Source organism: Salvelinus namaycush, chromosome 8, assembly GCF_016432855.1.
Source record: "Salvelinus namaycush isolate Seneca chromosome 8, SaNama_1.0, whole genome shotgun sequence".
NCBI lineage: Eukaryota > Metazoa > Chordata > Actinopteri > Salmoniformes > Salmonidae > Salvelinus > Salvelinus namaycush.
In genome coordinates this window covers 21534883-21548989 of record NC_052314.1, presented here as the reverse complement: position 1 = coordinate 21548989, position 14107 = coordinate 21534883, and the positions used below count along the sequence as shown (strand labels likewise).

Genomic DNA, 14107 nt, shown 5'->3' with positions numbered 1-14107 from the left:
ATCGCGATGCATGCATGCTAAGGAACACAAACACATTTTTTGTGTGGATGACAGTACTCCGATGAGACTATAGTCTAGTAAAGTTTATCATTCGAGGAGGATTTATGTTATAGAACCCCCCTGTTTTATGTGATCTGAAAGAAATGGATAGTGATCATGTGCACCCATCTCTTCCAATGAACACAAAGCACTTCAAAAGTGTTTAATCATTTAATAAACCCAATAGAACAATACAGGAAATGGTAACATTAAATATATTAATTATTACAGTACAATAGAGAACTCAAACTTATTAGGATTGTGGACAACGCCTGGAAGAAATGCCATGATTAATAAATAACACATCCACCCAGACACTTTAGAGCTTATAATTCATTTTCCATGCCAATCTGGAATATTCCAGTACTATCACATACACAATAAAGGTGTCAAGCCTACTATGAATGTAAACCTAATTTGGGGATATTTCTCATATTACCACTTAGATGGGGACACATTTTCTAATAAGAAAATCTTATGAGCAGTTAGGGGTATAGGACAAATCATATCCTGGTATACCCGGTCAGTAGCACTGGGCTTAAAAGAAAAAGAATATACAAAGATTTGCCAAGACAATACTTTAACATCCATAAAGTTGTTTCTCAAAATCAAATAACTACTGTACACTAAATCAAGAGAAGTTTATGAACTAACCATACATTTTTTTCACCCATCAGAAATCTATTGGAATTAGGCTTTTGTCCCCACTATACAGGGTGCCAGTATTATACAGTAGAAAACAGAAGGAGCTGTTCATACACATCAGAGCGCACTAGGACTTTACATCTCTCTCTGTGGCTTTAACAACCGATCCAAAGTGCTCACCTCTACTTCATTTTCTCATCAATTTAGAATGTAAAAATATCATGGGACATTTCCGTAGTGGGTTAGAGGCTGTTTAACCTTTAAACTGCTTTGCAATAATTCTAACATTGTACTAAAACAAGGTGATCCATCTATACAATGAATTATTTCTGTGGTTCCAATTCAGTTTTGTAGCCATGTTTGTTAAAAGTTTAGCTACCTATATCCCTGTCTTAAATGCATTGGACATGAGTAACATCTGAATAACAGATTTTCAGAGGACATGCTACAGGTTGTTTCTCTTTGAGTGAACAAGGTAGCCTTTTGCTTTGATGATCCCCCTGCTTTTGACAATGATGGAGTAGCGCAAAACCCACTCCAACCTCCAGTCTGCTACCTTCAGGTCCTGAGTGCTCTCCTGCACTGCCTCCTGGAAGCTGGCAGCAGTAATCAGTTCTACAGGAAAATACAATGTGTTAATTCAGTGCCCCTCAGAGCACACACAGCCTTTCCTTAACATGTATTATCTGATTATACAGTGAAAAGATTACAAATTGAAATGATCACAATCTTCACCTTTTGGGTCATTATGAGTCAGTAGCTGAATGTCAAACTCCTTTGCAAAAGCAGTCAGGTCAGGGGGCATCACACAGCAGGAGGCCAGATTCACCTGGTTACTACTGGGTTTCACCTAGACCAGGAGAAAATAAAACAATTCAAAACCCCAAATACACCAACGCTAACCTACAACAATCTGACGGTCTCGTCAGCATCACCACTCACCTGGGCCCAGTTGTAGAGCTGCTCCAGGAGCTCCTTGTCCAGGTCGGAGGTTCCGATGGCAGCGATCTTGTGGCTCTGCACCAAGCCCTCCAGCTCCGTCCAGGCAGGCTGCAGGTTCTCCAGGGTCTGGCTCTCCCCCTCAGGCAGAACAGGGGGTGCAATGATCACCGAGTCCAGCTGGGACACAGCCAGGGCCTGACAAGCTGTCACAAACAGTCTTATGAGCATGAAACTAGTATACAGTCAGTGCATACTTCTTAAAGCTGAAATCTGTAAAAGGGGAAACAGTGCCTTTGTTTTGCTTAGATGAAACAGAGAAGAGGAGCTTCCAGGAGCGTGGTAAAAAAATATATACAGCTCAGTACATATTCTGGTGTTCTACCGCACATTCAATAATGTCGGGGGGGAAAAAGTTTGTTGTTTGAAGTGATCAACATCTTTGTTGTTGTAATGTCCCAAACAGACGTGATAGCTTCTGCCTGTACGTATTTCATCTTTCAAATACAACAAATTGAGATAAGGAAAGGAGTTGGCATGCCAACAAAAGCATTTCACTGATACTAAAGTCTGTTGCATTTTTATTTGATATGGTCAGGTCTACAGACCTGTGCCAAATGACTTTTCCGTACAGTCACCGAGTCAGTGGTCCTTTGCTGTTTTGTAAATGTAATACTCACACTTATCGACTGCATCTTTGATTGAAGAGAGGTCTGCCTCGCAAATAAATAGTTTCACTGTAAAGCAAGAATATGGACATGTTAATAAAAACGCAAACAATCAGTAAGGCACCAGGAATGGTATTTTTGTGAAATTCACATACTGGGCTCATAATTCCTCATGCCAATGCCACACCAAACTCTATGGTATCAAAGCAGGGGTTCCCAAACTTTCAGGCCAAGGACCCCTTTCTGATAGCAAATTCATCAGGGACCCCCCTCAATCAGAACACAACTCGAGTGAGATAAAAATAGCATACAAAGAGTTCTACTATGACTTTGGCAATGCATGGCCCAACGAAACAAGTCTCCATCCCTGGGAAGGAACATTTTAAAAACCCATTTCTTGGCACGGAGAGAACATTTGGGAGTGTTCAAGCACATTTCCTTCAATTCTACAGATATTGTCATGGGGCAGAGAGATTTTTTGTTGTTGAAGCTAATATCCTGCAATTCTTCACATTTTGCTATGAGGCAGAGAGAAAACTTAGCAGTTTTAAAGCTTAAATTACAGTGCATTTATGTAAAAAATATATATAAAAAAAAGAATTGTGGAGTACTGTAGATACCAATATCCCTGTAAGCCTCCCAGGCCCATGCTGCCCAGGGTTAAGAATATAACATTTTAGACTAATAATTACATTGTATTACACCCTCTAAACTTACTCCAGGGATGCCTTGGCCATTTAAAAAAATATATATATGTTAGTAATATTAATTTAAGAAATAATTATGTAAAAAAGTGGGGTCCATGGACCACTGAGAACCCCCTGTCATAGAATACCAGAAACTCACCAGAGACCTTCAGCTCCTCCCTCTCTTCAGGTGTGATTGCTTCTGTAGCTTGAGGGATGGAGCAGTCAATGGTGTCTGGTAGGTCCTAAATTTACAACAAACGTGTTAGTCAAAGAAAAAGAGTATCTTAAAAATACAAAGAAAAAAAGCAACATCAATATTGCCTTAACTTTGTCCAAATACAAACACATGTTTTCAATTTCACAATCTTGTTGTGGGATATCATTGCAGGGAACATAAGCTTTGACTTTGTGTATGTAAGACCCCCCCGCTGTACTCACTGAGCGTGCGGAAGCAGATTAGCTGACCCCAGCAGAAAAGCAACAGGGCAAAGCCACTCGAACTTCACAACAGAAGCACATGTAGAACCTTTCACAGCCAACTTTGCATGAATGATTACTATGACAGTTCCCTTTCATCAGTCTGATAAATTCATTGCGGTCAATCAACAGGCAGCTATTTTGTTTTCCCAGCAGGAGAACGCAATTGCATAGTAGTATCGTAACATTGTGACTACTGTGAGCTCCGAAAGTATTGGGACATTGACTTTTTTCCTGTTGTTTTGGATGTTTACTCCAGCACTTTGTATTTTAAATTATACATCAACTGGGGGTTATAGTGCAGACTATCAGCTTTATTTTTAGGTTCTTTTCATACATATCGGGTAAACCGTTTGGAAATTACAGTACTTTTTGCACATAGTCCCCACATTTTAGGGGACCAAAAGTATTGGGACAAATTCACTTATGCGCATTAAAAGTAGTCAACAGTTTAGTATTTGGTCTCATATTTCTAGCACGCGATGACTACATCAAGCTTGTGACTCTACAAACTTGTTGGATGCATTTGCAGTTTGTTTTGGTTGTGCTTCAGATTATTTTGTGCCCAATATAAATTAATGTTAAATAATGTACTGTCATTTTGGATTCACTTTCATTGTAAATAAGAATGTTTCTAAACAATTCAACATTAACATAGATGCTACCATAACAGATTATCATGAATGAATCGTGAATAATGATGAGTGAGAAAGTTAGACGCACTATGTACAAAACGTGCTGTAATTTCTAAAACGGTTCACCCGATATGGATGAAAATACCCCCAAATTAAAGCTGACAATCTGCACCTTAACATACACATAGTCATTGTATCATTTAAAATCCAAAGTGCTGGAGTACAGAGCCAAAACAACAAACAATGTGTCACTGTCCCAATACTTTGAGCTCCCTGTATAACTCCTGTTCCCTGAAGGAGGGAAATGAGTTACAACATACTATGGAGAGTCGCACTCTCCTGACTTCAGTTTAAAGATCTACAATCACGCCTCGCAGGGCCAATGAACTCTATGCCTCGCTGGAAGCCCCGCCTTCCACAGTTGATAAGCGTGAGGCTCGGATTCATTCCTTCAATTTAATACCACTCTTCACGAGCCCAGGGACGGGTGGCCAAACAGGTGTTGTGCCTCGTTGCCCTCCTTCAGGGATCAGTTGTTATAGTCATAACGTTACGCTCCCTTTCAGTCAGTTAACTTCGGTACAACAAACTACGGGGAAATAATATTCACTGCCCAAGCTGACCCCAGTGGTTACTAAATGAAGTGGCTCATGGCAGAGCACCCAGACCTGACCCAGCCAGATGCGGCAGTCTGGGTATTGCAAACACAGTGCGCTGCCTAGTGACTTTCCCCTGTCCGTAAGCACACTGAGGGGCTACACGGAGAGCAGTGACTAACGATAAAACCTCAAGAAAAAAAAAAGGTGTGGCGATGCCCAACTGTCCGCAGCGCAAATAACTCCTACAGTCAATCCTTTAAACAACAGCCAAGACACTGCCAGACCCCTGGTGGGGTAGCGAATACACCGCTAGGGAACACTTGCTGCGATGTGCCAGGGAGATAGCCTCTACAATCCAGTGGGAGATACGCTCCTTAAAAGAGTGTCCTGACATGAGCTGGATTAGCAAAACAGACAAAACGCTGGTCATATAACCAGCTGGGTCCATTCAGTGCATGTGCATAAAGCTCACACAGGACACAGGCCATATAACCTTTGTTGTTCTTCAGAAGCAAAAGGAGGAGATGAAAAGGGAAATAGCTCAAAGCTAAGGAGCTGTAGGACATTGCTATGACTTCCGGGGCTAAGGCCGCATTTGGAAACAATGTCACCTTAGTCACCCGGGGCAAACGAAGTACAGGAAGGGTGTACGGATAACACGTGGAGGTCTCCAACATATTTAGCTGAGGCCAAAGTCATGACCAGGGAGGTTTTGTAGAAGGATCTTCAGCTCCACCGACTCCAGAGACTCAAAAGGGGACACACAGTGCCCCAAAAACCAGCGGCAAGTCCCATGTGGGCCCAATAGGTTTAGAGACTGTGTACCCCTTTCAGGAACTGCACAACGTCCACGGTGTGGCTCCGTCAATTCCCACACGACACGCCCACATAGCAATCATGTACACTTTTAAAGTAGAGAAAGCCCGTCCCTGCTCGAATAGCTCCTGTAGGAACATATGGATACACCTCAGAGCACTGAAAAGGAACCAGCACTCCATCTTATCAACAGAGCTCAAACACTTTCCACAAATGCATAAGGTCCTCTCGTGGAGGCGCACTTGTGGACTGAATGGTAGCAATAACATTCGGAGGTAATCCTCTAGCCATCAGATTAGCCCACTCAGGGGCCAGGCAGAAAATAACCAAATCCTTGCACGCCAAGCCTGCGTGTGCACCTGGCACAACAGGTCCCCGCCTAAAAAGGTGAATGATCTCCACGAACCGAGGCTGCTTGGGCCAACGGGGAGCCACAAGAATCAATGATAAGCTCCCCTGGCGCACCCCCTCCAACATGGGTTGAATCAGATCCACTGGTGGAAACGCTTAGAGGGTCCGAAGCCACTGGTGCGCCAGAGCGTCAGTTCCCAATGGTGCACTCTGTTCTCGCATCAAGAAAAATAGACGACAATGGTGTTTGAGTTATGCGTAAAGACCTATGTCGGCATTGCATAATCTCCCATATCTGGGTGACCACCCAGGGGTGCAGTCTCCACTTCTGCTATCCGGGGGGGCACCCCCCAGAGTTGAGGCAACCGGGAACATGCATCACTCGAAGTAAGAGCAAATGCAAACTGCTCCACATGTTCTATTTCAGTCATTTATCCAGAGAAACTTACAGTAGCGTGTGCATACATTTTCATACTGGTCCCCAATGGGAATAGAACCCACCACCCTGGTATTGCAAGCGCCATGCTCTACCAATTGAGACACACAGGACCTCCACAGCAACAGGGTGTGAGCCTAGGTGAGGCGGGGAGGGACCGTGTCCCCCCCGCCTTATGATGTATGCCACCGTCATCATGACGGCTCTGACCAGCACATGCCGGCCGATAAACGAGGGAAGCAGCGCCAGAGCGCTACGTACAGTGTCAGAAGTTCCAGGTAACTGATATGCCAGGCACTCTGACACCGTCCATACTCCCCGAATTGAGTAACCCTTGCACAGCTCGCCCCACCCTTGGGGGGGACGCGTCTGTCGTGACCATATTGCGGAACACCCGGACCATGAGAAACCCTTATGACAGTAGCCAGCGATCCCGCCACTGGGCCAGTGCCCTGAAGGCATGTCAAGGACACCTGAATTGAGAGGTTTAGGTGGCGATATGTATCCAAGCACGTGGCTAGCAACCAGCACTGGAACAGTCACAACAATAGTCCCAGGGGAATGACCACTATCATAGAAGCCATCAATCTCAGTAGGCGCAGAAACTGGTGAAAAAGTACTGTGTGCCCCAACCTAAACTGGGCCAAGCAGAGCTGAAACCCGGACAACCTCTCTGGGGTTAGAAAAGCGCAATTTCCAATCCCCTTGTGGACAAAGCGAATCACCCAACTTATTACTCTCACCATGGGGAGTAATGTTATACTCCTTGAACCCTGTGAACACCATGGAACGCGGGTTAACAGAGGAGCTTTAAACATGGACAAAATTCCAAACTAAATTGTGCTTCCGTGAGACTATAGCCTGGATGAAGCCCAGTGCCCCCACGTTTGGCCGTAACCAAACGTGGGGGCACTGACATCACAGTAATGTTTTTGTTTAGGGGCTCACCGGTTGCCCAGACCCCTCACTCCAGGGGTTACCCATGCCCAGTGCTCGGAGGCAGCTTCATCATTGAAGGTGCCCGCAAGCCCCGCTTCCTCCACTCTAGGAATGTGATTGCCTTAACGCCGGAGGAAAACTAGTAAGCTTAATTTGCCGGAAGTTATGCATGCTAGCCGACGTTAGCCATGAGGCTTTTAGACTAAGCTAGCTAGCCTCTGATCACAGCACGGTCCATTTAGACTAACCAAGCGACTTAATGCTAGGTACGTATACTAAACCGGAGCTACCCAAGCAATTCCACCGTTAGGAAGGCGGAATAGCTAGCAGTAACTAGCTAGCACGCTATGCATCGCTTTAGGGAAACACCAAGCTCCCTAAAGAATGCTCCACGATTGTCAAGAGAACCTGAGCCACAAACGAGTAAGGGAACAGTGACAGCTGTCTCCTTGTCTCGCACATGAACTGATTTGAGTGAGGGCAGCCTAAGCATGCACCGAGCCAAATCATACAAGACAACAAACTTGAAGAACTAATTGTATGGGATTAGGAAATTTATGACAACCATACAAACCTCAGCACACAACGTCCAGGGGCTGAGCACGCTTAGTTGGCGCAATGTAAGACAGTCTCATGTTCTAATTGTTTGTTTTAGTAGCGCAAATCATTCCTGTTCACACCGTGAAGAGCAGAATAATTTAAGGAATGAATCTGAGCCTTATCACCCAGTGATGTGCATAAACCCTGGATGACTAACAGCGTGCGCTGTACTGAAGCCTTCGCGAGGCCATCTTGGTACTCCTCCCCACTGTCATTTTTTTAGGAAAAATGCTTTTATTAATGTCTATTCTATTAGATACTTTTAAATTACATGATCTAAACCAAACAAAGTATACACACAAAGAACAAAAATTAATACAAGCAACAATTTGACTAAATTACAGTTAACTTCTTATGGCTGCAAGGGGCAGTATTGAGTAGCCAGTTAAATCGTGCCCATTTCAAACGGCCTCGTACTCAATTCTTGCTCGTACAATATGCATATTATTATTACTATTGGATAGAAAACACTCTCTAGTTTCTAAAACCGTTTGAATTATTTCTCTGAGTGAAACAGAACTCATTCTGCAGCACATTTCCTGACCAGGAAGTGGAATGTCAGAAATCGATGCTCTGTTCAACTTCCTGCCTATACATGGGCATGATACGTAAGAGTCTACGTACACTTCATACACCTTCCCCTGGTTGTCAAGAGGCGGTGAGAGAAGAAATTTCGTGTTTATCTTGGTCTGAGGTGGAATTAAAGCTCTTTGTATGACGTGACCGTCCATTTCCTGTTTCTGGAGCGCGCGAAAGGGGACATGGATTTGCCTTCTGTTTAGCTGTCGTTATGGACGACTAACATCTCCGGTTTAGATTTTATTTGATACATGTGACCATATCATCGTAAAGTATGTTTTTTCAATATAGTTTAATCAGATTATTGAAATTTTTTCGGGAGTTTTGCCGTGTTCCGTTCTCTGACTTTGTTGACGTTGGAGAGATCCGTGCCACTTGGCAAGTGCCCATGCTAAATCAAGAGGGAAATTTGCCGTTCCAGATCCAAACAACGACTGTTCTGGACAAAGGACACCTTGTCCAACATTCTGACGGAAGATCACCAAAAGTAAGAAACATTTTATGATGCTATTTCTAATATCTGTCGTGCATGTGAACTGGTCGTCGGCGCCCAAGTGTTTCTGGCTATTGTGGCTACGCTAATATAACGCTATATTGTGTTTTCGCTGTAAAACACTTGATAAATCGGAAATATTGTCTGGAATCACAAGATGCCTGTCTTTCAATTGCTGTACACTATGTATTTTTCAGAAATGTTTTATGATGAGTATTTAGTTATTTGGCGTTGGTGTCTGTAATTTCTGTCTGCCTTCGGTGCAATTTCTGACTGTAGCTGCAATGTAAACTATGATTTATACCTGAAATATGCACATTTTTCTAACAAAACATATGCTATACAATAAATATGTTATCAGACTGTCATCTGATGAAGTTGTTTCTTGGTTAGTGGCTATTTATATCTTTATTTGGTCGAATTTGTGAAAGCTACTGATGGAGTAAAAAACTGATGGAGTAAGAAAAGTGGTGTCTTTTGCTAACGTGGTTAGCTAATAGATTTATATATTGTGTCTTCCCTGTAAAACATTTTAAAAATCGGACATGTTGGCTTGATTCACAAGATGTGTACCTTTCATATGCTGTATTGGACTTGTTAATGTGTGAAAGTTAAATATTTAAAAAATATATATTTTGAATTTCGCGCCCTGCACTTGAAGTGGCTGTTGTCATAAGTGTACCGGTGTCGGGCTGCACCCCAAACAGGTTAATAGGGAAATCAGTCATTAAATTAATTAAGCCCTTATCTATGGATTTCACACGACTGGGCTGGAGTGCAGCCATGGTTGGGCCTTGTAGGGCATAGGCCCACCCACTCGGGAGCCAGGCCCAGCCAATCAGAATTCGTTAAACTGACTTATTACTGACTGAAATACTCAGTTTCATCAGCTGTCCAGGTGGCTGTCTCAGACAATCCCGCAGTTAAAGAAGCCAGATTTGGAGATCCTGTGCTGACGTGGTTACACGTGGTTGTGAGGCCGGTTGGATGTATTGCCAAATAGTTATGGTGGACATTCCTGTAATCAGCATGCCATTTGCACGCTCCCTCTACTTGAGACATCTGTGGCATTGTGTTGTGTGACAAAACTGCACATTTTAGAGAGTGGCCTTTGATTGTCTCTAGCACAAGGTACACCTGTTTAATCCACTTCTTGATATGCCACACCTGTCAGGCGGATGGATTATCTTGGCAAAGGAGAAATGCTCACTAACAGAGATGTAAACAAATTTGGGCACAACATTTGAGAAATAAGCCTATGGAACATTTCTGGGATCTTTTATTTCAGCTCATGAAACCAACACTTTACATGTTGCGTTTATATATATTTTAAAAAACATTCCTTAAAGTATTATTTTTTAAAGACTACTAATGTTACTGGCCCCACTACAACAAAAATACATGTCATTTTGTTCTTGAAACATTTAATTGAAATACTATAGAATTCTGTTCATTCCTATGGAGGACTACTCCAACTGGGGAGTGCCAATATGGCCAACCAGTGCTTCAAAGCCTCTCAATGGCCAATACGTAACATCAGCAATCCAGGATTAATATACGTTATTATCACCTGTGGAAGGCGATGCTTCCAGCGAGACACGATTTCATTGGCCTTGTCAGGTGTGATTGTAGATCCTTTAAAACCTCTTCTGGCTGCAAGCCCGAGGCCGGCCACAATATGACAACAGCCACTTCAAGTGCAGGGCGCGAAATTCAAAATATATTTTTTAGAAATATTTAACTTTCACACATTAACAAGTCCAATACAGCAAATGAAAGGTACACATCTTGTGAATCCAGCCAACATGTCCGATTTTTTAAATGTTTTACACACGAAAACAGCACGTATATTTATGTTAGCTCACCACCAAATACAAAAAAGGACAGACATTTTTCACAGCACAGGTAGCATGCACAAAGCCAACCTAACTAACCAAGAACCAACCAAACAACTTCATCAGATGACAGTCTTATAACATGTTATTCAATAAATCTATGTTTTGTTCAAAAAATGTGCATATTTCAGGTATAAATCATAGTTTACATTGCAGCTACAATCAGAAATTGCACCGAAAGCAGCCAGAATAATTACAGACACCAACGTCAAATACCTAAATACTCATCATAAAACATTTCTGAAAAATACATAGTGTACAGCAAATGAAAGACAGGCATCTTGTGATTCCAGCCAATATTTCCGATTTCTTAAGTGTTTTACAGCGAAAACACAATATAGCGTTATATTAGCTTACCACAATAGCCAGAAACACAAGCCATTCCCCAGTAGCAAAAGTTAGCGATCGTAACAAACCAGCAAAAGATATAATTTTTGACTAACCTTGATAAGCTTCATCAGATGACAGTCCTATAACATCAGGTTATACATACACTTATGTTTTGTTCGAAAATGTGCATATTTAGAGCTGAAATCAGTGGTTATACATTGTGCTAACGTAGCATCTTTTTCCCACAACGTCCGGATATTTTTCTGACACTTTTTCTGACACACATATTCTGACCAAATAACTATTCATAAACATAACTAAAAAATACATGTTGTATAGGAAATGATAGATACACTAGTTCTTAATGCAATCGCCGTGTTAGAATTCTAAAAATAACTTCATTACGACATCGACTAGCTTCATTACGCAAACGACTAGCACAACATGTTCGACAGATATATGAAATAGCATCATAAAATGGGTCCTACTTTTGCTGATCTTTCATCAGAATGTTGTACAAGGGGTCCTTTGTCGGGAACAATCGTTGTTTGGATTTAGAACGGCCTTTTTCCCTCTCGATTTAGCAAGCACACTTGCCAAGTGGCACGAATCTCTCCATCGTCAACAAAGTCAGAGAACGGAACACGGCAAAACTGCCGAAAAAATTTCAATAATCTGATTAAACTATATTGAAAAAACATACTTTACGATGATATTGTCACATGTATCAAATAAAATCAAAGCCGGCGATATTAGTCGTCCATAACGACAGCTTATCAGAAGGCAAATCCAGGTCCCTTGACGCGCTCTCCAGAAAACAGGAAACTGGTGACACGTCATACAAAGAGCATTTATTCGAGCCAAGATCAAGTTACACACTCCATTTCTTCTCTCACTGCTTGTCGACATCTAGTGGAAGACGTATGAAGTGCATCTAAACGAATAAATATCAAGGACTTTAATAGGCAGGCCCTAGAAGAGAGCATCGATTTCAGATTTTCCACTTCCTGTCAGGAAGTTTGCTGCAAAAGGAGTTCTGTTTTACTCACAGATATAATTCAAATGGTTTTAGAAACTAGAGAGTGTTTTCAAGAATTGAGTACGAGGCCGTTTGAAATGGGCACCTTTTATCCGGCTACTCAATACTGCCCCTGCAGCCCAAACAGGTTAACTCTAGTCGCGAGAGTGTGACTCCCCATAAGTATGTTGTACCAAACTTGACTGACTGAAAGGGAACTGGTATTGTAGACACTTGGTCACTATGGGAACTTGGTAAACAGGGATTATGGACACTTGATACTGTTTGGATGTTGGTGAATAGCTGTTATGTAGCTATGTGTGTAATCAAATATGCATGGGAAATACAACTGTGGTATTGAATAGTGAGTGGGTGGACGGAGTGATGTCTCACCATTGGTGTTGTTGGTGGTATGGTGGCAAACCACTCATTAAGAGTGGCTCGAACACAGTCTTGAATCTGTAATGCAAAAAAAACAGGGTTGCTATAAACACTTGTGGTAACTAGGTAGGGCTTTCATGGACACCTACAGATCATGCAATGATGCTAAATTATCTAACATTACTTTGAAAGATTGTCATATGGAAAGTATATGATTATTTTGTACACTGCTGGGCACAATGGGTGATTTGCACAGTATGAAAATGTGTGGCCAGAGCTATGGCATGTTATACAACAACTATGAAATGCTGCAGGGAGAGTCTGTTACACTTATGAGAGTCAGGTGGTGCACAGCTTCAATGAAATAGTTATGATTGTTCATGCTAAATAAAGGCTGGCCTTTTAGAACATACACATGACAAGTCCTTGTTCTCAAATTTATCTTGCATTCTTGAATCTCATCAGGTGAATCCTGGCCCAGATACCTTTAAAAAATAAAGGTAATTTAGGAGCCTGGATCAGAAAAGTATCTGTGACCAACAGGTATCTGTATTCCGTCATGTGAAATCCATAGATTAGGGCCTAATTTATTTCTTTCAATGGACTGATTTCCTTATATGAACTGTAACTCAGTAAAATATGTAAAGTTTATTTTTGTTCAATATAGTTAGCTATTTAACGTCGAGGCTATGGTTTTTCAAGCTAACTAGTTAACGTCATCTAGCCAGGGGTGTATTCATTCTGCCGATTCTGTTGCAAAACGTTTCTTGAACGGGACCTACCTGAACTTGTCCGTTTTTGGACCATGGCGATTAATGATTACACTCCAGCTAACTGACCAATGTTGCACTTTTTAAAAATGTCTTACTTCAGCTAGCCAGTCAGTTATGACAGAGTCCAATGGTCAGTCTTACCTCTTCGCTAGGTGAAGACGGACATTTTTTCTTGAGACGGCTTCGGTTTACTAAATTCCCCGTGTGAAGATACAAATTCGTAGCATGGTTGAGGAGCACCTTAGCACTGGTGTGATTTTCCATCTGGTGTCCTTGGTAGTCGATAAATGTATCGTGGTAGAAGGACTTTATGAACTATTCAGCAACTTCAGTTACTTTATTCTAACAGGAGTGACCTCGTTTCCAAACGGTAGCTACCGCTGAATTAGAATGACTTGCATTTGTAGATTATTTAGCTGGCGGTAGAAACTAGTTATGAGGACGCCCACATTGTAACCGGGTGTTGTGTGCAAAATCTGGCATGGCGTTCTGGACTCTTTTAACCAAGAGATTGTTACAGCTCAGCAATGGTGTTATGACTCACTGTACATTGGAATGTACACTGTAATCATGACACAGCTTGTTTCAAGAGACCATATGTTCCATTTTTAATTCAACATTCATCCCTTGACCCTAATCAGAGGGCACACACCCACACAGAAGACAGTTTTGGCCAAAAAAATTTAAAGACAGTCAATTTAGTGTATGTAAACTTCTGACCCACTGGAACTGTGATACAGTGAAATAATCTGTAAACAATTGTTGGAAAAAGTACTCGTGTCATGCACAAAGTAGATATCCTAAC

At 42.0% G+C, this 14107-nt stretch overlaps 1 protein-coding gene across 1 annotated transcript; it reads right to left on the bottom strand.

Moving 5' to 3' along the window:
• Positions 1-196: 196 nt before the first annotated feature.
• LOC120052510 (glutamate--cysteine ligase regulatory subunit-like) lies at positions 197-13748 on the bottom strand. Its single transcript, XM_038999461.1, has 7 exons — positions 13444-13748; positions 12542-12607; positions 3138-3222; positions 2304-2360; positions 1627-1829; positions 1420-1534; positions 197-1299 (listed from the first exon to the last, which is right to left on the bottom strand). Exons 1-7 carry the CDS (start codon positions 13564-13566, stop codon positions 1130-1132), a joined length of 819 nt encoding a protein of 272 aa, XP_038855389.1. The 5' UTR covers positions 13567-13748; the 3' UTR covers positions 197-1129.
• Positions 13749-14107: the final 359 nt, after the last annotated feature.

Excerpts from the sequence above, each read along its gene's own strand:
- LOC120052510 (XM_038999461.1), bottom strand. The coding sequence starts at position 13,566 with ATGGAAAATCACACCAGTGCTAAGGTGCTCCTCAACCATGCTACGAAT. Across the intron at positions 3,223-12,541 it reads TACCACCAACAACACCAATG|GACCTACCAGACACCATTGA; the intron begins GTGAGACATCAC and ends TTGTAAATTTAG. Across the intron at positions 1,535-1,626 it reads AGCTCTACAACTGGGCCCAG|GTGAAACCCAGTAGTAACCA; the intron begins GTGAGTGGTGAT and ends CTCCTGGTCTAG.